The sequence below is a fragment of the Oncorhynchus nerka genome, linkage group LG25 (genome assembly GCF_034236695.1).
Source record: "Oncorhynchus nerka isolate Pitt River linkage group LG25, Oner_Uvic_2.0, whole genome shotgun sequence".
NCBI lineage: Eukaryota > Metazoa > Chordata > Actinopteri > Salmoniformes > Salmonidae > Oncorhynchus > Oncorhynchus nerka.
The window spans coordinates 55,855,005-55,882,993 of record NC_088420.1 but is presented as its reverse complement, the minus strand read 5'-3'; the positions used below and the strand labels follow the sequence as shown (position 1 = coordinate 55,882,993).

General features: G+C 42.6%; 1 protein-coding gene across 1 annotated transcript in view; it reads left to right on the top strand.

The window, feature by feature from the left end:
* Positions 1 to 212: 212 nt before the first annotated feature.
* Positions 213 to 27,989, top strand: part of LOC115109691 (PDZ domain-containing RING finger protein 4-like) — a 63,844-nt gene continuing 36,067 nt past the window's right edge. The window contains 3 exon segments of the mRNA XM_029634914.2: positions 213 to 362; positions 365 to 486; positions 5,249 to 5,330. Coding sequence (XP_029490774.2) covers positions 213 to 362; positions 365 to 486; positions 5,249 to 5,330 — 354 coding nt within the window.

Here is a 27,989-nt window from a genome sequence, read left to right as displayed (position 1 = left end):
CTCTGTCTGACAAATCTCTCCTGTCCTGTAGCTTTTGTCTTTTCATGAATTCAGTAAACAGTGTTACAGTACCTGTAACCTCCCCTGTTTTTAACACGTGAGTGGGAAGGAAGAGCCCTACATCAACAGTAGTCACAAAGTACTTTACAGTAACTGTTATCTTTCACTATCTTTACAGTAGCTTTATTTTGAACTGCATTCTCTCCTGTCCTATGCAGGTGAATGGAAAGGACCTCTCCAAGGCCAGTCATGACGAGGCAGTGGAGGCGTTTCGCTCTGCTAAGGAACCCATTGTGGTGCAGGTCCTCAGGAGGAACACTGCTGGCCGCGGCAGCCATGTTAGCTCCACTCAGGAAGGGACGTGGTGGACGTGGTGGACATGTGCACGCAGACCGACATCACCTTCGAACATATCATGGCCCTGGCCAAGCTCCGGGCCACCACTCCTCCCGTGCCGGACATCTGCCCCTTCCTGCTGTCTGACAGGTAAGATCTGACCCGGGCCGCGTCTCAAAGTAGGAATGGTGATCTAGGATCAGGTCCCCCGTGTCCATGTTATCTTATTCTTTATGGCAAAAAAAAGCTAAACTGATCCGAGATCAGCTGACACATGACTCTTCTGTGTGACAGGTAGGCTAGATCTGATCAGAGCGACTATAAATAAATAATGTACTACTTTAGCTAAGAAGACTACAAACAGAAATCCACCTGAGATTGGGTTTCATTGTTTATTCACACAGTACAATAATATTTCAAGGCTTGAAGCTTAATTGCAATGCCAAGGAGACCAATCTCTTGTTGGCTGTCAGAAAATCCAGTCTTACAACATCTATACTCGAGGTAGACCCTCACAATTTAGAGAGTTTCAAGTATCAACTGGGGGTTTCCTTGAAGACACCAAAATAAAAATGGTTTCAGTCTTTTCTCTTTCCTTTTATTTTTGTTCATATTGTATTCATCTCTAAGGGGAGGAAAACTAAGATCAAGATAAAGTTTAGCATGAAGAATGTCTGGATTTCTTCTTTAGGGACTGAGACGGTGAAATATAAGCTGTTCGGGGGCTTCTCTACCCGAAGCTGAGAAGTTAATTGCGACTCTGTGAATGAGGGATACAGTATGTTAAGTTGATAATTAATTCCAACAACATCCCATGGACAATTAATTGTCTTGGATTCAAGTATCCAATGTCAGATGGAGGTACATTGAATGAACCAAGTATCCAATGTCAGTTGGAGAGTTGGAGTTACATGTAGCGCTGTTGCGGTGACTGTATTCCCGGCACACCAGCAGTTACAAGTCATGAAGGCAGTCAAATTCCACGTGACCGTTGGCTGGCATGAAAATGAACCACGGGAAAAGCGTCCTCCATTCACTATTTAAGTGCATAGATGACATGTATTTTTTCCCGCTGCCCCTGTGTCGCATTGGATTTATTCAGGGTGCATTACGGCCGCAAAGGGGAAGTTTAAATCAGAAATAGGCTGATGGGTGTCAATATTAGCCTATATTGTCACTTGAGAATGATGCCCAGCATAAGAAACATACATTATTTTGCGACTTTTTCGAATCATAGTCGCACACCTCATGTAGACTAGCCCATGGCCTATATGTTTTGATAAGGTTTGTATCACAACTAAAGTGGCCAAAACAACGTTTTAAAGTGAAGCACTTTAATCCGCTTTACAAGGGATTTAGAGCCTAACTGGTACACAAGAGCAGTGGGTTTCAAGTTTGGGGAAGATAATGGGGAAGATCATTTTCGCCATAAAAATGCACCTTTATAACAAAAGCATTACATGCATAATCGCATTTGTGGTCACTTTTGATAATGGTGTTTTCCCGCTAATGGACATTCCCGCTCTTAGCCTACTGCCATGTGTGCATTGCTGTGCTTATAATGTGAAGAAATAGCCTATTCGTTTCTCAACATTTTAAGCTAAACGTTCTGATCTGTTGTGTCAGCCACATTGCATAAAAAATATTTTTGCGATGCTAATGGCTGTATTAATTTCGGATCTATTGTATCCCACCACTGTCCCAGACTATGTTTGGAATATTTATTTATTTCTCGCACAGAATAGAAAAGGTCGACTTTTGTACTATGGGGGATAGTAGATTGACATAGGCTAGTGCTTTTGCTGTTCGTTAGGCCTAATCATCTCGTTGGCTGACGAAAAGTAATTGTGGACAGTTCTTCCAATATCTTCAATATGCATCTCGGAATTAGATAAGGACGCACGCAGTTGCGTCCCCGATGTGTCTGTCTTCACTTGTAGCCTGTGATTAAGACCCGGTCATGTGATGTAGAGGGCACAGCATTCAGGGAAAAGGGCACAACAAAGGCATGGATTTTTTTATGGTGGATTATGGCCACAAAGGGGATGCCGCCGTGAAATTCAAGGCATTATCATGCGCTTGTAAAATTATGAATGAGAGACTAATGAAGTGTGTTCAGCCTAAGCAAAAAAAAACAAAGCAGAGCTCATGCCTTTCAATTAACTTTTTTCAAATCATCATTAGAGTCGCATCATGCAGCTTGTCGAACAACAAAATATATATTAATAACTCTAAATTAAGCATATAGGAGTATCTATTTCTATATAAACCGCTCAACACAGAATAGCCGCATGTGCGCACTCCCTCAAATCGTTTGGAGAAAATATTTATATTTTATTCAGCTTTGTTCAATTGTATTCTTCATAGTATGAAACAATATAAAATAATGCCACGGAATTCTTAGCAAATCTTGTCTGCTAAATGAACTAGTGTAGCCCACAGCCATATGGCATAGCCAGATCAGGACCTAACTTAAGGACAACTCAGAGTATGCTATTCTGTTCTTCTGAAATAGACTACATTTTCTTCAGATCGTGCTTCTTTAGACCTGTCTAAAATAAATCATGGATCTATATTACACAGATTTATATATACATATATTTAAATGTAGATGTTCCAAAGGTCTGCAATAGTGTGGAAGCCAGGAGATGCTACACGTGTTTATGTTAATTAACGGTCAATAACCGTGAGACCAAACGCTTTGTGCTTGACAATTGCCAGCTGAGGAAATGTTGTGAGCGCCACAGCCCTAGTTACATGAAGTGCTTAGTCTTTAGAGATTACATTTTTTTAAATACTAGTCTGTAATAAAAGACTATCACATGTTTCAGAAAGAAACACGGTCTCTGTTGAGACTAACCATGTCATGCTATGAGCAATCTACATGTGTCACTGCTGTTCATCAACCCACAACATGACCAGACCCAACCCTTTAAACCTGACGAGATCCAACCCTTTGTTCCTTCATAATATAAGATATTTTCTCCATAACTCAGTAGCACCACTACCCACAGGGCCTGCTTGTAATAATTGGTACTGCTTGGCGTAGCCATTTGGTTTCATGGAAGGTTTACAAGGTGATTAAACCGAATGGGCTAATAAAACCAGGCAATACAGTGCAACATTCATTCACAGCCTAGTTATAGCCCAGGGCTATACTCCTAAATGTAATCAATGTGACCCATAAAAGAGACATTTTCTCCTCTTCATCTGCGATCAGGTGCGGACGCCAAGATTACGGCACATTTTATAGATACAACAAATGTTTGTTTCCCCGGGTTTTGAATGTGGGCAGTAAAGCTGTGTAATTGTGTTCAATGTACACACACGCACAGACACACACACACACACACACACACACACACACACTGCCAACAATGTTACGATGTGCTGCAATATTGTAGTGCCAGAGGATAAAACATTTTGACGTTTACAAGGCTCATTTTGTCACCAGAAGATTGTTTTGGGACAGAATAACACGTGTTTGTATGCACTCACAGACACAATGAAATTGAATTTATAATGGAAATAAATTCAATATGTTCAATGTTCAACAAAAGTGAATGCTTCATGTCAAAAATAGCGTGTGTGGTATTTGATAGCACTCATTATGATCTAAAATTACCTTACAAACCCCCAAAGCAAAGCTGTTTTGCTCTGTGCATGAGATACATAAAGTAACATATTCACTGTACAGAATTCGAGCGAGAGAGAGAGAGAGAGAGAGAGAGAGAGAGAGAGAGAGAGAGAGATGCCTGGGTATGCAACAGCACGCAGCTTCATCCTAGACAGCATCATCCTGACATCCTTTCTTCCTCTCCTCTTAGCGGTCCCATGCAGGAAAAAGACAAAGAAAACTGTCACTTACAGTCAGTCAGTAAGAGAGCGATTGTGTGAGAGAGAGAGAGAGAGAAACTCCCTCTCAGTGGCAGTGCATGGATCAAATCACTGGGAAGCCAAGGAAAAAAGCCATATTACAACCTTGTTGTTGTGATCAATGCCTTGTTTGACCTATAACCCATTTGTTCATACGCCACCGTGATATACAATAAGGCCATTTTTATATAACCTTGATTTAACTAGGCAAGTCCGTTAAGAACAAATTATTATTTCCAATGACGGCCTACACCGGCCAAACCCGGATGACACTGGGCCAATTGTGCGCCGCCCTATGAGATTCCCAATCACGGCCGGTTGTGATTCAGCCTGGATCTGAACCAGGGTGTCTGTAGTGACGCCTCTAGCGCTGAGATGCAGTGCCTTAGACCAACTGCACCACTCGGGACCCAGACAACAGTCACGCATACGTCTGTTTCATCACAGAACCAGAGAAAAAAATTTGTCTGGTGAAGTCCACAAAGCATATATTGCGTAACAAACAGTTACATGACCTACGACATGGATAGGCAAGTTAACGTTTTTGACAGTTTACTTAAAACAACTCCTGATTTAGAACCACAGAGAGTTACAGCAAGTCGACACAAAGACAACAGGAGACTACCTCATGACGTTGATTGAGAGAATGCCAAGAGTGTTGCAAAGCTGTCCTCAAGGCAAAGGGTGGCTACTTTGAAGAATCTCAAATAAAAAATATATTTGGATTTGTTTAACACTTTTTTTGGTTACTACATGATTCCACATGTGTTACTACATAGTTTTAATGTCTTCACTATTATTGTATAATGTAGAAAATAGTTTTTTTTTTAAAGTATATATATAAGAAAAACCCTTGAATGAGTAGGTGTGTCTAAACGTTTGACTGGTACTGTATATATACATTATTCTGGGGAAGCCTTCCCTTGGCATCCATGAATACATGCCACTGCTCCCTCTTAACTAATTTCATTCTCTCGTTCTCTTTCTGTCTCCTGCCTATTTCTCTCTCTCCTTCTCTCTCTTTTCCCCCTGACAGCTGTCACTCTCTCCACACCATGGAACAGGATTACTATGAGGGGAGAGCTGATGGAGGGAGGACAGAGGAGTTTGAGTATGAGGTAAGACTTGATTACACCTCCCGTCATAGTTGTGAACAACGTTTGACAAACAAACAAAACACACACACACACACACACCACATCTCATAACGGGGCTTTACCAATAAGGGAAGGGCTCAGTTATAATTGACTCCACAGCCCTGTCCCTAGGGGAATGTGGTGACAGATAGATGATAGGTCACACTACATACACACGACAGACAGCTCAGGATCTCTACAGGACCTTTTACAGCCACAGCCGCTGCCAATAATGATGCACTATGAGGTCTTCATGAGGGAATGTTTCTAATGTGTCATTGGTTATAACTCACTGAAAGTGTAGCAACCTCACAGCCTTAACTATTTCCTCGTTGAGGCATCTGAGAGAAAAAAAAGTTGTCTGCCCTGTAAAATCTATTTTTGGCTGGCGTTAAGGCGGCGCTAGTGTCAAACTTACGGTCTTTGGCAATTTCAACTTGTAAAAGCCAGCGATCTGACATTTTCCAACCCCTGGCCTCAGGGTTGGTCATGTACCTGTCTTATGCCATCTTGTTTGCCTTGAGGTGGGAGGGGTGGAAATATTTGACGTGTGCCCTTAAAAACATGCGACAACATGCCAATTTCAGATTTCTTCAAACGATTCACCATCCATGGGTTTATGGTAGGAACGTACATGGCTCAAATGCAATGAGAATTTGTCTGGTATTTGTCTGCAAATATGATCTGAAAGATGGTTCCATGATGTTTATAAAATATTACATTTGTGAGCAGTGTAATGGTGAGTGGACATTCTACCTGTCTCTTTATATTGGATCTTTATCCAGCTCCTTGGATGTCTGTAAAACCCTGCATAAGTCTAAAATGCCTTGTCTGTATTATACGCCAACAGGAAGCAATGGTGCCTGTAACTGTATTTACACATAGCCATGGTTGGGGAGTAATGGATTACATGTAATCTGTTACATGTAAGGGATTACAAAAACTGGTAACTGTAATCCGTTACATTACCAGCAAAAATATTGTCATCAGATTACAGATACTTTTGAAAAACTAGATCCTTACTTAGAGGATTATTTTAAAATTCATAAAGGATGTTGCGAAAAAAAAATGTTTTACACTTCTATGTTTTCTCAATGACATTCAAATCAGCATTGAAAAAAGGTGCAAGTTTAAATTTGTTCCACCTGAGCGAGTCTGACCACAATTCTGAGACTACAATGATGACACACCAAATGTTTTTGATGGATCAAGGGAAAAGAGCAGAAATAGGCTATTGTAGGCTACAGTCCAAGCCCTGTCTTCAAATGGTGCGACTGCTGTTGACATCCAAAGATAATCCAACTTGAATAAACGCTTAGAGGTAAGGATGACAGCAGTGGTGTAGTCTACGGCCATACGGATATCACTTATTATTGATGTGAATTTCGCTGCTGCTCTCTCATCACTATTTGCACCTGTCACGCCCTGGTCTTTTTTGTGTTTTCTTTATTATTTTGGTCAGGCCAGGGTGTGACATGGGTTTATTGTGGTGTGTTTTGTCTTGGGGTTTTGTTAGGTATTGGGTTTGTGGCTTAGTGGGGGTATCTAGCATAGTCTATGGCTGTCTGGAGTGGTTCTCAATCAGAGGCAGGTGTTTATCGTTGTCTCTGATTGGGAACCATATTTAGGCAGCCATATTCTTTGAGTGTTTCGTGGGTGATTGTTCCTGTGTCTGTGTTTGTTTGCACCAGATAGGCTGTATAGGTTTTCACGGTACGTTTGTTGTTTTTGTATTGTTCGTTTTTTCATCGTCATTAAACATGTATCAAGAATACCACGCTGCATTTTGGTCCGACTCTCCTTCACCGCAAGAAAACCGTGACAGCACCTTACAGATTGTGGTTGTTGTGGATGGCTGTTCACAAATCTAAATGTGTATTTGAACCCAATAAGGGTTGAATTCAAGAAGTTTAAAATGCCTATCAATAATTGTTTTTTAAACCAATTGACAGCCAGTGAAAAATGCACTCTTGCAACAGCTGCATAGTGCGGATCCCAGCCTATGGAATAAAAGTGGGGCTTTTATTGCTCAATCTAATTGATGCTGATAAAAATATAAATCCATGGACACATGTTCAAACACTTTTGATAGACTTAAGGGGGAAACCTGTAGTTGCATGATCCATTTTTGGATGTATAAATTACTTAAATATATATATATATATACAGTTCCTTTGGGAAAGTATTCAGATCCCTTGACTTTTTCCACATTTTGTTACGTTACCGCCTTATCTAAAATTGATTAAATAAAAAGAATTCCGCAGCAATCTACACCCAATACCCCATAATGACAAAGCGAAAAGAGGTTTTTAGACATTTTTGCAAAACTATTCAGACCCTTTTGCTATGAGACACGAAATTGAGCTCAGGTGCATCCTGTTTCCATTGATCATCCTTGAATCATCCTTGATCATCCATTGAATTTCTACAACTTCATTGGAGTCCACCTGTGATAAATTCAATTGATTGGACATGATTTGGAAAGGCACACACCTGTCTATATAAGGTCCCACAGTTGACAGTGCATGTTAGGGAAAAAACCAAGCAATGAGGTCGAAAGAATTGCCCGTATACCTCTGAGACAAGATTGTGTCGATGCAAAATCAAATCAAATCAAATCCAATTTTATTTGTCACATACACATGGTTAGCAGATGTTAATGCGAGTGTAGCGAAATGCTTGTGCTTCTAGTTCCGACAATGCAGTGATAACCAACAAGTAATCTAACTAACAATTCCAAAACTACTGTCTTATACACAGTGTAAGGGGATAAAGAATATGTACATAAGGATATATGAATGAGTGATGGTACAGAGCAGCATACAGTAGATGGTATCGAGTACAGTATATACATATGAGATGAGTATGTAGACAAAGTAAACAAAGTGGCATAGTTAAAGTGGCTAGTGATACATGTATTACATAAGGATGCAGTCGATGATGTAGAGTACAGGATATACGTATGCATATGAGATGAATAATGTAGGGTAAGTAACATTATATAAGGTAGCATTGTTTAAAGTGGCTAGTGATATATTTACATTTTCCCATCAATTCCCATTATTAAAGTGGCTGGAGTTGGGTCAGTGTCAATGACAGTGTGTTGGCAACAGCCACTCAATGTTAGTGGTGGCTGTTTAACAGTCTGATGGCCTTGAGATAGAAGCTGTTTTCAGTCTCTCGGTCCCAGCTTTGATGCACCTGTACTGACCTCGCCTTCTGGATGATAGCGGGGTGAACAGGCAGTGGTTCGGGTGGTTGATGTCCTTGATGATCTTTATGGCCTTCCTGTAACATCGGGTGGTGTAGGTGTCCTGGAGGGCAGGTAGTTTGCCCCCGGTGATGCGTTGTGCAGACCTCACTACCCTCTGGAGAGCCTTACGGTTGAGGGCGGAGCAGTTGCCGTACCAGGCGGTGATACAGCCCGCCAGGATGCTCTCGATTGTGTATCTGTAGAAGTTTGTGAGTGCTTTTGGTGACAAGCCGAATTTCTTCAGCCTCCTGAGGTTGAAGAGGCGCTGCTGCGCCTTCTTCACGACGCTGTCAGTGTGAGTGGACCAATTCAGTTTGTCTGTGATGTGTATGCCGAGGAACTTAAAACTTGCTACCTTCTCCACTACTGTTCCATCGATGTGGATAGGGGGGTGTTCCCTCTGCTGTTTCCTGAAGTCCACAATCATCTCCTTAGTTTTGTTGACGTTGAGTGTGAGGTTATTTTCCTGACACCACACTCCGAGGGCCCTCACCTCCTCCCTGTAGGCCGTCTCGTCGTTGTTGGTAATCAAGCCTACCACTGTTGTGTCGTCCGCAAACTTGATGATTGAGTTGGAGGCGTGCGTGGCCACGCAGTCATGGGTGAACAGGGAGTACAGGAGAGGGCTCAGAACGCACCCTTGTGGGGCCCCTGTGTTGAGGATCAGCGGGGAGGAGATGTTGTTGCCTACCCTCACCACCTGGGGGCGGCCCGTCAGGAAGTCCAGTACCCAGTTGCACAGGGCGGGGTCGAGACCCAGGGTCTCGAGCTTGATGACGAGCTTGGAGGGTACTATGGTGTTGAATGCCGAGCTGTAGTCGATGAACAGCATTCTCACATAGGTATTCCTCTTGTCCAGGTGGGTTAGGGCAGTGTGCAGTGTGGTTGAGATTGCATCGTCTGTGGACCTATTTGGGCGGTAAGCAAATTGGAGTGGGTCTAGGGTGTCAGGTAGGGTGGAGGTGATATGGTCCTTGACTAGTCTCTCAAAGCACTTCATGATGACGGAAGTGAGTGCTACGGGGCGGTAGTCGTTTAGCTCAGTTACCTTAGCTTTCTTGGGAACAGGAACAATGGTGGCTCTCTTGAAGCATGTGGGAACAGCAGACTGGTATAGGGATTGATTGAATATGTCCCTAAACACACCGGCCAGCTGGTCTGCGCATGCTCTGAGGGCGCGGCTGGGGATGCCGTCTGGGCCTGCAGCCTTGCGAGGGTTAACACGTTTAAATGTCTTACTCACCTCGGCTGCAGTGAAGGAGAGACCGCATGTTTTCGTTGCAGGCCATGTCAGTGGCACTGTATTGTCCTCAAAGCGGGCAAAAAAGTTATTTAGTCTGCCTGGGAGCAAGACATCCTGGTCCGTGACTGGGCTGGGTTTCTTCTTGTAGTCCGTGATTGACTGTAGACCCTGCCACATGCCTCTTGTGTCTGAGCCGTTGAATTGAGATTCTACTTTGTCTCTGTACTGACGCTTAGCTTGTTTAATAGCCTTGCGGAGGGAATAGCTGCACTGTTTGTATTCGGTCATGTTGCCAGACACCTTGCCCTGATTAAAAGCAGTGGTTCGCGCTTTCAGTTTCACGCGAATGCTGCCATCAATCCACGGTTTCTGGTTAGGGAATGTTTTTATCGTTGCTATGGGAACGACATCTTCAACGCACGTTCTAATGAACTCGCACACCGAATCAGCGTATTTGTCAATATTTTTATCTGACGCAATACGAAACATGTCCCAGTCCACGTGAAGGAAGCAGTCTTGGAGTGTGGAGTCAGCTTGGTCTGACCAGCGTTGGACAGACATCAGCGTGGGAGCCTCTTGTTTCAGTTTCTGCCTATAGGCAGGGATCAACAAAATGGAGTCGTGGTCAGCTTTTCCGAAAGGGGGGCGGGGCAGGGCCTTATATGCGTCGCGCAAGTTAGAGTAACAGTGATCCAGGGTTTTACCACCCCTGGTTGCGCAATCGATATGCTGATAAAATTTAGGGAGTCTTGTTTTCAGATTAGCTTTGTTAAAATCCCCAGCTACAATGAATGCAGCCTCCGGATAAATGCACAGATCTGGGGAAGGTTACCAAAGCATTCCTTTTGTATTGAAGGTCCCCAAGAACGCAGTAGCTCCATCATTCTTAAATGGAAGAATTTGGAACCACCAAGACTCTTTCTAGAGCTGGCCGCGTAGCCAAACTGAGCAATCAGGGGAGAAGGGTCTTGGTCAGGGAGGTGACAAAGAACCCAATGGTCACTCTGACAGACCTGTATAGTTCCTCTTTGGCCATGGGAGAACCTTACAGAAGGATAACCATCTCTGCAGCATTCCACCAATCAGGCCTTTATGGTAGAGTGGCAGAAACCACTCCTCAGTAAAAGGCACATGCCAGCCCGCTTGGAGTTTGCCAAAAGGCACCTAAAGACTCTCAGACAAGATTGTCTGGTCTGATGAAACTCTTTGTCCTGAATGCCAAGCGTCACGTAGCCAAGACAACGCAGGAGTGGCTTCGGGACTAGTCTCTGAATGTCCTTGAGTGCCCCAGCCAGAGCCCGGACTTGAACCCATCGAACATCTCTGGAGAGACCTTAAAATACCAGTGAAGCGACACTCCCCTTCTAACCTGACAGAGCTTGAGAGGATCTGCAGAGAAGAATGGGAGGAACTCCACAAATACAGGTGTGCCAAGCTTGTAGCTTAATACCCAAGAAGACTCGAGGCTGTAATCGCTCCCAAAAGGGCTTCATCAAAGTACTGAGGAAAGGGACTGAATACTTATTTAAATGTGATATTTCCGTTTTTTGTCTTAAATAAATTGGCCAAAATTTCTAAAAATCTGTTTTTTTAATCATTATGGGGTATTGTGTGTAGATTGATGAGGGGAAAAAACAATTTAATCATTTTTAGAATAAGGCTGTAACGTAAAAGAAATGTGGAAAAAGTCAAGGGGTCTGAATACTTTCCGAATCCATTCATTCTTGAAGATTATAAACTGGGTGGTTCAAGCCCTGAATGCTGATTGGCTGACAGCCAAGGTATATCAGACAGTAAACCACAGGTATGACAAAACATTTATTTTTACTGCTCTAATTACATTGGTAACCAGTTTATAATTGCAACAGCAAAACCACACCTCCTCAGGCCTTATTGCTTAAGTATAACTCATAAATGCCTCATGAGCTTAGTTCTGTCATACTCCATGAGAACCCAAAATATAAGCTTGTTTTTCTTCAATGTTTGTAAACATTGTAAATGTAAACAAACACTGTATAGCCCCATAACATGATTTAAACCATTATTTTTATATCATGGATGGTCAGTCCTTGCGTCCAAAGCTCTGTCTATTAATCTGAGAGTGGTTACATTTCTCCAGGCCCATCCCTCAGCTTTTTATCAAAACACAGGCGGGTGTCCGTTTTGTTATTGCTTCATCTGTGGATTTGCCCTTTAAACAGATGCATATTATCAAGATACCAAAGTGTCAACAACAAAAGGTAAACAATAGGCCTATAGCAAATGCAGCATATGGCATTCATTTTTCACATGTAAATAGTCCTTTCCAGTAGAGCTCAAAGCATGCCCTTCCATGAGCGCAGCATTTTTCTCAACTCGAATCAATGAGCCCAATCAGTCCTCCATGACAACAGAATCATTTTAAAAAATCAGGTATAAAAATTTGGCTAATCTAAACTTCCATATTTCCAAGTCATATTCCTGAAGGTCAAGGGATATAACATTTATTGGAATGACTGGAATTTGCATAGACTTTGTTTTTTAATGTAAAGATGTAATTGAATCATATTATTATATGTAGTAGAAAGCGATGGGTTAGAAGAAGCCCACATAACCAACCCATAAAGTAAAATTTAACATCCATATATGGCCAGCTATGTAAACTTTAACATTGATTTATCCTGCAATAGATGTCGTTCAATTGGTAACATACATTTTTCGAATGCCTCTTAAAGGGAAAGTCATCTAAAAGTAACAGAATGTAATCAGATTACATTACTGAGTTTGGGTAATCCAAAGTTACGTTACTGATTACAAATTTGGACCGGTAACTAGTAACTGTAATGGATTCCTTTTAGAAAGTGACCTGCCCAACCCTGTGCATAGCCTATTTAAAACAAGTTGTTTTTTGTTTTTATTCTAGTTATCCACTGTCTTTTTAGGCCTTATCAATAGCCTAGTGAATGTAATCTTGCTTATTGACTACGTTTGGCATGACCGGACTACAATTAACAGTAGGCCAAGCTCTTGTGAATGCTATAGCCTACAGTGCCTTGCGAAAGTATTCGGCCCCCTTGAACTTTGCGACCTTTTGCCACATTTCAGGCTTCAAACATAAAGATATAAAACTGTATTTTTTTGTGAAGAATCAACAACAAGTGGGACACAATCATGAAGTGGAACAACATTTATTGGATATTTCAAACTTTTTTAACAAATCAAAAACTGAAAAATTGGGTGTGCAAAATTATTCAGCCCCCTTAAGTTAATACTTTGTAGCGCCACCTTTTGCTGCAATTACAGCTGTAAGTCGCTTGGGGTATGTCTCTATCAGTTTTGCACATCGAGAGACTGAATTTTTTTCCCATTCCTCCTTGCAAAACAGCTCGAGCTCAGTGAGGTTGGATGGAGAGCATTTGTGAACAGCAGTTTTCAGTTCTTTCCACAGATTCTCGATTGGATTCAGGTCTGGACTTTGACTTGACCATTCTAACACCTGGATATGTTTATTTTTGAACCATTCCATTGTAAATTTTGCTTTATGTTTTGGATCATTGTCTTATTGGAAGACAAATCTCCGTCCCAGTCTCAGGTCTTTTGCAGACTCCATCAGGTTTTCTTCCAGAATGGTCCTGTATTTGGCTCCATCCATCTTCCCATCAATTTGAACCATCTTCCCTGTCCCTGCTGAAGAAAAGCAGGCCCAAACCATGATGCTGCCACCACCATGTTTGACAGTGGGGATGATGTGTTCAGGGTGATGAGCTGTGTTGCTTTTACGCCAAACATAACGTTTTGCATTGTTGCAAAAAAGTTCAATTTTGGTTTCATCTGACCAGAGCACCTTCTTCCACATGTTTGGTGTGTCTCCCAGGTGGCTTGTGGCAAACTTTAAACAACACTTTTTATGGATATCTTTAAGAAATGGCTTTCTTCTTGCCACTCTTCCATAAAGGCCAGATTTGTGCAATATACGACTGATTGTTGTCCTATGGACAGAGTCTCCCACCTCAGCTGTAGATCTCTGCAGTTCATCCAGAGTGATCATGGGCCTCTTGGCTGCATCTCTGATCAGTCTTCTCCTTGTATTAGCTGAAAGTTTAGAGGGACGGCCAGGTCTTGGTAGATTTGCAGTGGTCTGATACTCCTTCCATTTCAATATTATCGCTTGCACAGTGCTCCTTGGGATGTTTAAAGCTTGGGAAATCTTTTTGTATCCAAATCCGGCTTTAAACTTCTTCACAACAGTATCTCGGACCTGCCTGGTGTGTTCCTTGTTCTTCATGATGCTCTCTGCGCTTTTAACGGACCTCTGAGACTATCACAGTGCAGGTGCATTTATACGGAGACTTGATTACACACAGGTGGATTGTATTTATCATCATTAGTCATTTAGGTCAACAATGGATCATTCAGAGATCCTCACTGAACTTCTGGAGAGAGTTTGCTGCACTGAAAGTAAAGGGGCTGAATAATTTTGCACGCCCAATTTTTCAGTTTTTGATTTGTTAAAAAAGTTTGAAATATCCAATAAATGTCGTTCCACTTCATGATTGTGTCCCACTTGTTGTTGATTCTTCACAAAAAAATACAGTTTTATATCTTTATGTTTGAAGCCTGAAATGTGGCAAAAGGTCGCAAAGTTCAAGGGGGCCGAATACTTTCGCAAGGCACTGTATGTTTAACAATGTTTTTCCATATTGAAGCAATGCAATTAGAACAATGGGAACTGCAAATATGTAAAAAAATATTGAGCAAATATGGGGCAGGCTATTTAAAGGGATACTTCAGGATTTTGGCAATGACGTTTTAAAAGGACGTTGCTAACTAGCGTTAGCACAAATGCTAACTAGCGTTACTGGAAGTCTATGTTAACTGCTAGCATGCTAGTAGATACAATAGACTTCCAATCATTGTGCTAATGCTAAACTACATTTGGACTTCTTGCGTACTGAATGCAGACATAAAACATTTATCCATAAGTTCATCTGACTCTGTGGAAGTAGATAAAGGGCTTTATTGCCAAAACCCTGAAGTATCCCTTTAACGAACCAGGCTATAATGGACTAACATTGTAATTGGAGTTGATGAGAACACAATATACAAAAGACAGTAAATACACAACTTGAAGCAACCACATATTTAGCCAAGGAGCACGTTCTGATTGGCCAGTGAGGGACCAAGCCTCGACCCACTCACAACTTATTTATTCATCAAAACCCAGCCCTTTCCCGGTTGTGAAAATAGCTAAAATATTTTGGACTCACCCGTGAACCTATAACACTACCGCGAGATTTACCACGGCGTTAGGTTTGTTAAAATAAAGCCCTGAGCGTAACAAGATCCCCCCCCCCCCTAAATACAGCAAGGTGTCAAGTCAAACCAATCCTCCTCTTCCATCTTTGTTTGTGCTGAACTAACCCACAGGTGCATGGGCAGACTCCTGGGTTAGTTTGACAGATGATGATTTAAGCCTATAATTTAGACACACAACACACACACAGATACACACACGCACACACACAGACACGGATCTAGATGCAGATGAGACAGGAGGCGATGATAAACGGGCTTCATGTCGACACTTGGCTCTCTCAATCCACCAAGCCCCCAACTCCTCCTCTCACCTTCCCCCCTGTACGAATATTCTTTATTTCCACATCACTGAGGACCAGGTGAACTGTGCTGCCAGTCTGGATTTGCTTTGAGTGATGTATGATGATTACGTTTTCTCTTTTGTTTTATTTGAATTTGTTCGAGAAGCTTCCTTTCCTTCCACCCACCGAGCTCGAGTTATTTCTCTAAAGAGATTTGCTCATCCACGTATGTCGCCTCTGCTTCAGCCTTGGCATTAGAGGCAACACAAATATAATATATTAACCCTCTTTTCTTTCTGCCTCATTTCTATTAACAAATCCTATTATATTGTGTGTGCTTTGCAGCCTGCCCGCACCCTTCTTCTTTTTTGATGCTCCGGGAGCAGGTATATTCCACACTAACCCACCTTCACTTAACGTGCGTCAATAGTTCAGAGCTGAATGCCTCTATTTTCAGAGTGATGGTTTATTCCTTCATTTATCAAAATGAGAGAGAGATTTCTGAAATGACCTCAGTCTGATGAAAAATCATAATGTGGGCACCCTGCCATTACATCCCAGCGGAAATATAATATAGGTAATGAAATGTTGGCTCGCCATTTCATTAAGCAAGGACATTGATGATTTCCTGTAGCACAACGGCTTGAGGAGTGATAGACAAGGTGTTGGGTTAGGGAGAAAAAGAGCCATCAAAAGATTCATTATTAAAAACTCTTGTGCAGTATGTCTGTCTTGTTTAGCCTCCATGTTCTCTTTCCACTGTATACTATCTGTATACTATTTATAACCCAAGATAAGGACTTAATGGGAACAGGTGATGCCTTCTCAGAGAGTGGACATCTTAAAATTGTGCTGCTTTTAAAATGTAATCTAAAAGGGATTACATTGATTTCCCCCCCCCCCCTACCAATCTATACAACTTTCCTACCGATCTATACACATTTTCAGAATGAAAGAAAACTAATAAATGAATAACTACAGGTCTGGGTCAAATCCAATAGAACACAACATCGCGGGAAACTCTCTGTATTTTCTAGTATTGTGGTTGCAGCATGATGTTAGAGGAAAACCCACCCTAGAATTCTGAAGCGGGACAATTACAAAAAATACATACACCCGAGTGGCTTTCCTGTAGATGTTGAGTGTTCCTGAGTGGTCCAGTCTCAATCCTGACTTACATTTGTTTGTAAATCAGAGACAAGGTTTGAATATTGACCCAGTCTGAAATACGTATATGTTTCAAGCAGGCCCCCCATAGTCCCTGTGTCCAAGAATACCAAGGTAACCTGTCTAAATGCCAATCCCCCTGTAGCACTCACATCTGTAGCCACGAAATGCTCTGAAAGGCTGTTCATGGCTCACATCAACACCATCATCTCAGACACCCTGGACCCACTCCAATTCGCATAGCGCCCCAACAGATCCACAAATTACGCAATCTCTTTTACACTCCACACTGCCCTCTCCTACCTGGACAAGAGGAACACCTATGTAAGAATGCTGTTCTTTGACTACAGCTCAGCGTTCAACACCATAGTACCCACAAAGCTAATCACAAGGCCCAGGACCCTGGGACTGAGCACCTCCCTCTGCAACTGGATCCTAGACTTCCTGAAGAGCCGGTGGTGACGGTAGGCAACAACACATCCACCTCGCTGACCCTCAACATGGGGGCCCCTCAGGGGTGCGTGCTTAGTATCCTCCTGTACTCCCTGTTCACCCACAACTGCATGGCCGTGCAAGACTCTAACATCATCATTAAGTTTGCTGACGACACGGCGGTGGCAGGCCAGAACACCAACGACGATGAGACCGCCTATAGTGAGGAGGCCAGCGACCTGGCAGTGTGGTGCCAGGACACCAACATCTCCCTCAACGTCAGAAAGACAAAGTGGCTGATCATGGACCACCCACATCACTGGGGCTGTAGTGGAGCGGGTCGAGAGCTTGAAGTTCCTTCTTGTCCACGTCACTAAGGAATTAACATGGTCTACACACCAACACGGTAGTAAAGGCACGACAATATCTCTTCCCCCTCAGGAGGGGGACCCTCCTGAGAGGACCCTCAGATCCTCCACAGTTCTCCAGCTGCACCATTGAGAGCATCTTGACTGGCTGCATCACCGCTTGGTATGGCAACGGCTTGGCATCCGAACGCAAGGTAGTACAGACGGTACACCCAGTACATCACTGGGGCCGAGCTCACTGCCATCCAGGACCTCTATACCAGGCGATGTCAGAGAAAGGCCCTGGTACCACGGCAAGTGGTACCGATGCACCAAGTCTGGAACCAACAGGACCCTAAACAGCTCCGGATGGGTGGCAGGTAGCCCAGTGGTTAGAGCATTGGGCGTTGTAACCAAAAGGTTGCTGGTTTGAATACCTGAGCAGACAAGGTGACACATCTGTCAATGTACCCTTGAGCAAGGCACTTAACCATAATTCGGTCCAGGGGCGCCATACTACTATTCCTGACTCTGTAAAACAACATTTCACTGCACCTCTCTTTTGACTCTTCACATACTCTGCTGCTACTGTTTATTATCTATCCTTTTGCCTAGTCACTTTATCCCTACCTATACTGTATGTACATAGCTACCTCAATTACCTTGTACCCCTGGCAATCAACTCGTACTCTGTGTATATAGCCAAGTTATCGTTACTCATTGTGTATTTATTCCTTGTATTATAATTGTTTCTATATTTGTTCTCTTCATGTCATTGGTAAGGGCTTGTAAGTAAGCATTTCACTGTTAGTCTAAATCTGTTGTTTACAAAGCATGTGACAAATACATTTTTATATTATTTGAGTATTCCTGTCCATCAATGATTTCCAACCAAATTTACTGAGCTTGTGCAATTTTGACAAAAACAATTTAATATACTGTGTGTTGCCATAACAATTGTTCAAAGTTGGTAGAATCTTGTGTGTGAAGATACACGCAATCAAGACATTTCATTTATTTTTATTAGCTCTGAAAATGTTCTAAACTCAGCAAAAAAAGAAATGTCATCTCCCTGTCAACTGCATTTATTTTCAGCAAACTTAACATGTGCAAATATTTGTATGAACATAACAAGATTCAACAACTGAGACATAAACTGAACAAGTTCCACAGACATGTGACTAACAGAAATGGAATAGTGTGTCCCTGAACAAAGGGGAGGTCAAAATCAAAAGTAACAGTCAGTATCTGTGTGGCCACCAGCTGCATTAAGTACTGTAGTGCATCTCCTCCTCATAGACTGCCCCAGATTTGCCAGTTCTTACTGTGAGATGTTACCCCACTCTTCCACCAAGGCACCTGCAAGTTCCTGGACATTTCTGGGGAGAATGGCCCTAGCCCTCACCCTCCGATCCAACAGGTCCTAGACGTGCTCAATGGGATTGAGATCCGGGCCATGGCAGAACACTGACATTCCTGTCTTGCAGAAAATCACACACAGAACAAGCAGTATGGCTGGTGGCATTGTCATACTGGAGGGTCATGTCAGGATGAGCCTGCAGGAAGGGTACCAAATGAGGGAGGAGGATGTCTTCCCTGTAACGCACAGCGTTGAGATTGCTTGCAATGACAACAAGCTCAGTCCGATGATGCTGTGACACACCGCCCCAGACCATGACGGACCCTCCACCTCCAAATCGATCCCGCTCCAGAGTACAGGCCTCGGTGTAACGCTCATTCCTTCAACGATAAACACTCCCTGGTGAGACAAAACCGCGACTCGTCAGTGAAGAGCACTTTTTGCCTGTCCTGTCTGGTCCAGCGACGGTGGGTTTGTGCCCATAGGCGACGTTGTGGCCGGTGATGTCTGGTGAGGACTTGCCTTACAACAGGCCTACAAGCCATCAGTCCAGCCTCTCTCAGCCTATTGCGGACAGTCTGAGCACTGATGAAGGGATTGTGTGTTCCTGTTGTATCTCGGGCAGTTGTTGTTGCCATCCTGTACCTGTCCCCCAGGTGCTGTCCGGATGTACCGATCCTGTGCAGGTGTTGTTACACGTGGTCTGCCACTGAGAGGACGATCAGCTGTCCACCCTGTCTCCCTGTAGCGCTGTCTTACGCGTCTCACAGTAAGGACATTGCAATTTATTGAAAGGCCTCTTTAGTGTCCTAAGTGTCCATAACTGTGACCTTAATTGGCTACTGTCTGTAAGCTGTTAGTGTCTTAACGACCGTTCCACAGGTGCATGTTCATTAATTGTTTATGGTTCATTGAACAAGCATGGGAAACAGTGTTTAAACCCTTTACAATGAAGATCTGTGAAGTTATTTGTATTTTTACGACTTATCTTTGAAAGACAGGGTCCTGAAAAAGGGATGTTTCATTATGAGTTTATAGTTGTTCTTTCACTTTCACTTTGAAATGTGGAGTACATTAATATAATTTTATAAATTATTTAATTTAATTTTAAGGCAGCAAAATGTGCAAGCTGTACAAGGGGTGTGTACTTTCACTGGGCACTGCGCATTGAAATAGAGGAACATGAGGGATTGATTAGGTCCAATTCTTCACCAGATGTATTAGGCTATATCTTAAGCTTTTAGCAGGAAAGTGTTTTGCCGCGTTCCTCTCCAGTATGAGAGGAGCACTTCGTCATCTTCCCTCTCTTTCTCGCTGATAGGAGAGGAGCTCTCCCCTCTCTTCTCTGCCTGTACCCGGGTGGCAGCCATCCACAGACAACTTTTTCAATTACTGGTAATCAAAGGCAGTGATTATTATGACAGCATCCAATGCAGCCTGACGGTGGGCGGCAGTCCCTTCTAATCACGCCATCGCAGTCATTAATTTACTGTCAGGCCATCGTCCCCCGTCCCCGCTCTGCAGCCGCTACATCGCAATCTCCCGCCTGAGAGGCTGAGAGCTCGCCCGGAAAATGGAAAAACGGAAAGGAAAAGAGGGAGAGAGAGGGAACACAGAGTGTATGTGATGGATCAGGAGAAGGGGCCCTTTGCCTTATCAAGGATTTACACACCAGTGTGTGTGTGGGGGGGGTCTGCCAGAACACTTCCCATTCCAGACACACACACACACACACATTCCACAATGTTTTATCCATCTTCTCCTAATCACGTCTATCTGTTTTTCCTGTTCATTTAGCCACAGGTCCTCTCCACTCTACCACCACATTACTTATACTAACTTATTCTGTCTTCTTCCACTCAACAAGATGGGGAAAGACATTAAAACATCACACACTTTCACTTGTGCCTTCGGTTCCATTTGATGATTTTTTTCGAGACAACCCCATGGATAAGGCAGATATTTGACATCAAAAACTCTTCCTGTTGAACATCACATCATCTAGACATTCCCCTAGGCTTTCATATACCGTTTTTAGAGGATATTTTACAGAAGAAGAAAAAAATGTCTATTACATATTAATTCCTCTCGTCGACATTGACGCCACACACACTCTCTGTTTCCTTCATGGCTCCTTTATTGCGTCACGAAGCCCCCAGTAGTCTCAGTCGCTGTGTCTAACGCTTCCAATGATGGTGTCAAACGATACACCATTGGCAGCAGTCATAATGTCACTGGTTTGACTGGTATTTTTATTTTCCTTTTCATATCTCTTCAGCTGTAGATCCTTTCATCCCTTTTCCTTTCATATCCTCTTTCATTCAGTGACGGGGATTTTAAGTTGTCATCGGCCGCATCCCAAAAGGCAATCGTTTCACTATATAGTGATTTGCTTTTGCCCAGGGCCTATAGGAATAGGGTGCTATTTGGTATTCCTATCCTAGTGCACTACTTTTGACCAGGGCCTATAGGGAATAGGGTGCTATTTGGGACACATTCATTGCATGGAGAAACAGTCCGTTAGAGATCTGAGGTGTCAGCAGGTGGAGTCTGTCAAAAGAAATGAAGGCCAGAGAGCTCTGACAAAAGATACTGAGTGCACAAAACAGGCTTAACACCTCCTTTGCGCTCTTTGAGGGTAACACAGTGCCAACGACGTGGCCCGCTCCCAAGAGGAATACCTATGTAAGAATGCTGTTCATTGACTATAGCTCAGCATCCACCACTGAACCCCGCCCATTGCAACTGGGTCCTGGACTTCCTGACTTCCACCCCCAGGTGGTGAAGGTAGGAAACAACACCTCCGCTACGTTGATCATCAACACAGGGTCCCCACAAGGGTGCGTGCTCAGCCCCCTTCTGTTCTCCCTGTACCCCCATGACTGCTTGGCCATGCATGCCTCCAACTCAATCATCAAGTTTGCAGACGACACAACAGTAGTAGGCCTGATTACCAACAATGATGAGACAGCCAACAGGGAGGAGGTGAGGGTCCTGGCGGAGTGGTGCCAGGAAAATAACCTCTCCCTCAACGTCAACAAAACGAGGGAGCTGATCATGGAGAGAGCACGCAGCAGAGGGAGCACGACCCTATCCACAGCGACGGGACCACAGTGGAGAAGGTGAAAATCTTCAAGTTGCTCCGCGTACACATCATCGACGATCTGAAATGGTCCACCCACACAGGCAGTGTGATGACGAAGGCGCAACAGCTTCTCTTTAACCTCAGGAGGCTGAAGAAATGTATCACCACCTGGTACATCAACTGCACTGCTTGCATAATGGAACACTAGTCACTTTAATAATGTTGACATACTGCTTTACTCATTTCCTGTGTATATACTGTATTCTATTCTAGTGTATTTTAGTCAGTGCCACTCCGACATTGCTCGTCCTAATATTTATATATTTCTTAACTCCATTCTTTTACTTTAGATTTGCGTGTATTGTTGTGAATTGTTAGATATTACCGCACTGTCGGAGCTGGGAACACAAGCATTTCGCTACACCCGCAATGACACCTGCTAAATATGTTTATGTGACCAATACATTTCCCCTAACGTTAACCCTAACCATGACCCTAACTTCAACCCTAACCATGACCCTAACTTCAACCCTAACTAAGGCTGTGGTGGTCATGAAATTCTGTCAGCTGGTTAGTGTCACGCAAAAGACTGACAGTGTCACGGTAATTGCCCAATAATTTGCATAAACATGTTTAGCATCTCCAGGCATCCACACATACAAGCCGCGTAATAGCCGCTGATCCACGCCTATGGAACATCTACAGTTGAAGTCGGAAGTTTACACTTAGGTAAACTCGTTTTTCAACCACTTCACAAATTTCTTGTTAACAAACTATAGTTTTGGCAAGACGGTTAAGACATCTACTTTGTGCCTGACACAAGTCATTTTTCCCAACAATTGTTTACAGACAGATTATTTCACTTATAAATCACTGTATCCCAATTCCAGTGGGTCAGAGGTTTACATACACTAAGTTGACTGTGCCTTTTAAACAGCGTGGAAAACGTTTGACCCAAGTTAAACAGTTTAAAGGCATTGCTACCAAATACTAATTGAGTGTATGTAAACTTCTGACCCACTGGGAATGTGATGAAAGAAATAAAAGCTGAAATAAATCATTCTCTCTACTATTATTCTGACATTTCACATTCTTAAAATAAAGTGGTGATCCTAACTGACCTAAGACCTAATTTATACTAGGATTAAATGTCAGGGATTGTGAAAAGCTGAGTTTAAATATATTTGGCTAAAGTGTATGTAAACCTCTGACTTCAACTGTATATTTTAAAAAGTCTAATAAATCAATTGAATATACACCATCACAACAAATCAATTATTTATTTTAGGTTGGTTTAAAGAAACATTATGATATGAAGAAAATGGATTTCAGAAGAACAGAACATGAGTTGGTATGGTATCTGTCTATGCCACATACCATCGGGTGTAAGCTTAGCAGACAAGATACGCTTATAAGTCCTGTGCCATTATTTTATGCAACATGCAACAATTTAAACATGTTCACTGAGTTACAGTTCATATAAGGTAATCAGTTAATTGAAATACATTCATTAGGCCCTAATCTATGGATTTCAAATGACTGGGAAAACAGATATGCATCTGTTGGTCACAAATACGCGTACATAGGGGCGTGGATCAGGAAACCAGTCAGTATCTGGTGTGACCATCATTTGCTCATGCAGCACAACACATCTCCTTCACATAGAGTTGATCGGACTGTTGATTGTGGCCCATGGAATGTTGTCCCACTCCTCTTCAATGGCTGTGCAAACTTGCTGTATATTGGTGGGAACTGGAACACGCTGTCGTACACGTCGATCCAGAGCATCCCAAATGGGCGGCGTCTGGTGAGTATGCAGGCCATGGAAGAACTGGAGCATATTCAGCTTCCAGGCATTTTATACAGATCCTTGCGACATGGGGTAGTGCATTATTATGCTGAAACATGAGGTGATGGCTACAGATGAATGGCATGACAATAGGCCTCAGGATCTCTTCACGATATCTCTGTGCATTCCAATTTCCATCAATAAAATTAAATTGTGTTTGTTGTCCGTAGCTTATGTCTACCCATACCATAACCCCACTGCCACCATGGGGCATTCTGTTCACAACGTTGATATCGGCAAACCACTCGCCCACACGACACCATGCACGCTGTCTGCCATCTGCCCGGTACAGTTCATACTGGGCTTCATCCATAAAGAATACGCTTCTCCAGTGTGCCAGCATTTGCCCACTGATGTCGGTTACGACGCCGAACTGCAGTCAGGTCAAGACACTGGTTAGGGCGATGAGCACGCAGATGAGCTTCACTGAGACCGTCTATGACAGTTTGTGCAGTAATTCTTGTGTAATGATCATGCAGTTTAATCAGCTTCTTGATATGCCACACCTGTCAGGTGGATGTATTATCTTGACAAAGGATAAAATACTCACTAACAGGGATGTAAACACATTTCTTGTCACGGATCCCTCCGGAACTGTCATAATGCACACCTGGCCCCTATTCCCACTGATTAGTAATTGTATAAGTGTGCCCTTTGTTCACCATTGTCCTGTCGATTATTGTTACAATGTCCGTTGGTCGTGTGAGATCCTTTGGCTTTCGTGCCACTTGTACTGTGCAGATGATTACGGGTCTGTCTTGTCCCGTGTTGTATCATTGTGCGCTTGTGCTATTTATTCGAGGCCCTCCTCGCTCTTTTGTTTGGGTTTCAACCCTGTGTTTTGTATACATGTTTGGTTGGTCTTCGTCCCCGTGCCTTTCCATGGCATGCTGTAATTAGGGCGAAAAAAAAAATTATGCAATCCGGCACCTGTCTCCCGACCCTTTATACCAACGTGACATTTCTGCACAAAATTGGAAAGAAATAAGCTTTTTGTACTTATATAACATTTCTTGGACATTTTATTTCAGCATTTATTTTTAGCATTTACAGTGGGGCAAAAAAGTATTTAGTCAGCCACCAATTGTGCAAGTTCTCCCACTTAAAAAGATGAGAGAGGCCTGTAATTTTCATCAAAGGTACACTTCAACTATGACAGACAAAATGAGAAAAGAAATCCAGAAAATCACATTGTAGGATTTTTTATGAATTTATTTGCAAATTATGGTGGAAAATAAGTATTTGGTCAATAACACAAGTTTATCTCAATACTTTGTTATATACCCTTTGTTGGCACTGACAGAGGTCTGAAAATCTTTGGAGGAAGTTGAAAGTTCGTGTTGCCCAGCAACAGCCCCAAAACATCACTGCTCTAGAGGAGATCTGCATGGAGGAATGTGCCAAAATACCAGCAACAGTTTGTGAAAACCTTGTGAAGACTTACAGAAAACGTTTGACCTCTGTCATTGCCAACAAAGGGTATATAACAAAGTATTGAGATAAACTTTTGTTATTGACCAAATACTTATTTTCCACCATAATTTGCAAATAAATTCATAAAAAATCCTACAATGTGATTTTCTGGATTTTTTTTCTTTCATTTTGTCTGTCATAGTTGAAGTGTACCTATGATGAAAATTACAGGCCTCTCTCATCTTTTTAAGTGGGAGAACTTGCACAATTGGTGGCTGACTAAATACTTTTTTGCCCCACTGTATATTTTTGTTCAGTGTATATGATTTTATAGTAAGAAGAATATACTTGAGCTTTTATATTTATATTTATATTTTTTACCATTCCGGAGCAAGTGTGCATATGAAGTGGCTATGTTGAGCGTAAATGTCCTATACACTAGATTTCTACTTGTTTGGCAACTTTAGTTGTGAATGATACGAACCTTAGAACGTCTTAGAAATCAAAACTTATATGGGCTGCATGATGCGACTATAGGCTATTGATGATTTGAGAAAGACACAAAAAAAGCTTGTGCTCTGTTCCTTGCCTCATGATGCACACGCTGGTCACTCTGTCTACCATCATACTATTCTAAATGTAATCTTGTCTTTACGATGTAAAATGAGTTTTGCACACTGTATGCACTCAAATAGCGAATGGAGACCACTTTCCCGCTGGTTCGTAGGTTATTCCAGTTATTTCACGCCACGCATCAACCACTGTTTGAGGAGCATGCAGCCTCTAGCTGTGTGACAGATCAAAACTCTGTATGCCATAGGCTCTCCAACCCTGGTACTGTAGCTGCCCAATTCTTCATTTGGGAACCAAGTGAAATCTGTTCGGGAACATAGATAGTATGTTTTCACAACTTTAATTAAACTGTTGACAGCCCTTCTCTCTGCATGCTCGAGAAAGGAATGAAAGAGAGTTGAGGAGATGGAAATGCATGGTGGTAAGATTGTAACGATTGTCTTCGGGAGAAGGAGAAGAGGACCAAAGTGCAGTGTGGTACGTATTCATAATAATTTAAAATAAAGATGAATAGTGAACAAAAACAACAAACCGACAGTTCTGTAAGGTGCAACAAAAACACTAAACAGAAAATAACTACCCACAACCCATAGTGGGAGAACAGGCTGCCTAAGTATGGTTCTCAATCAGAGACAACGATTGCCAGCTTCCTCTGATTGAGAACCATACCAGTCCAAACACATAGAAATAGAAAACATAGAACAAAAAACTGAATGCCCACCCCAACTCACGCCCTGACCAAACTAAAATAGAGACATAAAAAAGGAAATAAGGTCAGGACGTGACAAAGATATTATGTCGCTAAAAGGTCATTCATTCTGAAAATATAAAAAATACCCTATTACTAGGCTATTCAAAATCAAATACAAATGCACTATAATTGTAGGCTAACTGAATTTGTTTAATTTTGAATTATACTGTAGGCTAGACCATTTAGGTACGAAAGATATCTTAAATCAGTTTTTCTGCCATGCGTAATATGTGGTAGGCTATGTATTGTATAACAGCACAATCGTTATTTTAATTCATGTTTTTTTTGCGCTTGGCTCACATATATGTCACGTTGTGTGAAGGATCGGGAGACAGTCGCAGGAATGCGTAATAAGGGGTTTTATTGACCCAAATTACAGCGTGCCATGTAAGGCATGAGGACCAAGACCAAAGAAACACGTATATAAAACACAGGGTAGAAACCCAACAAAAGAGCGAGGAGTACCTCGAATAAATACACGGGGTGAGACCCGTCTCTACTTGCACATTCATGTTCTGCACCTCTATCACTCCAGTGTTTATTTGCTAAATAGTAATTTTTTCGCCACTATGGCCTATTTATTTCTTTACCTCCCTTATCTTACCTCATTTGCACACACTGTACATAGACTTTTTTTCTATTGTGTTATTGACTGTATGTTTGTTTATTCCATGTGTTGTTGTTTGTGCCGCACTGCTTTGCTTTATCTTGGCCAGGCCCAGCCTACCTGGTTAAATAAAGGTGAAATATATATATTTTTTTAAATGTCAATGGACACCGGGTCTCTTTGATGGTCTGTCACAGTGGGAAGGATGGGGGTAAAGGGGGAGGAGGAGCCTTGGGGGAGTCAGTGGCTAGAAGGGGATGGGGGCATATACAGTATGGCCAGGGTGGAACAGGGGAGGATGGGAAGGGGGCGGAGGGCTTTGGTGGGAGAGGAAATGGGGTGGATGGGGCTGTGGTAGATTGGGAAGACTTAGGGAGTGTCTCAATGAGGGGACATACAGTATTGCTGGAGTGGAGAGGCACCAGGTGGCTGTCTGTGGCAGCTCTATTTGCTCCCACTTTCTGTTCTCTCCTCTTCCAGCCTTTGGTCTCTGATCCCCCCTCTTCTCCCCTCGCTCCCAAAGTGTCTGACATATCTGACACGTGTAACCAGCCAACCCACAGATGTCACGGAGAAAATGAATCTCTCTATTTCCTTCATTTCTTCTTCCCAAACCTATTTGAGCCCCCTTTGCCCCTTCGCCCTGTTCTACACACACACACACACACACACACACACACACACAGCCACATGCATGCAAGCACACACGCACACATACACAGTGTCTAGAGGAGTCTGTGGTGCGTTAATGAAGGCCTTGTGGAGAGGCCATTTCACACTCGATTCCCCTCAACACCCCTGACGTGTTATAACATTGGGACACAACCAGCTGGATTATTTGTTGTTTTTCTAGTTGTCTGTGTTGTTGGTGCTGTAGCCTACCCTACTGTATGTGTGTAATGATTTTTGAAAGTGATGATGGAGATGTAATTTCCTTCTGTTATCAATGTCCTGCTATTTATGTACATTAGGTTCAGAAAATAGC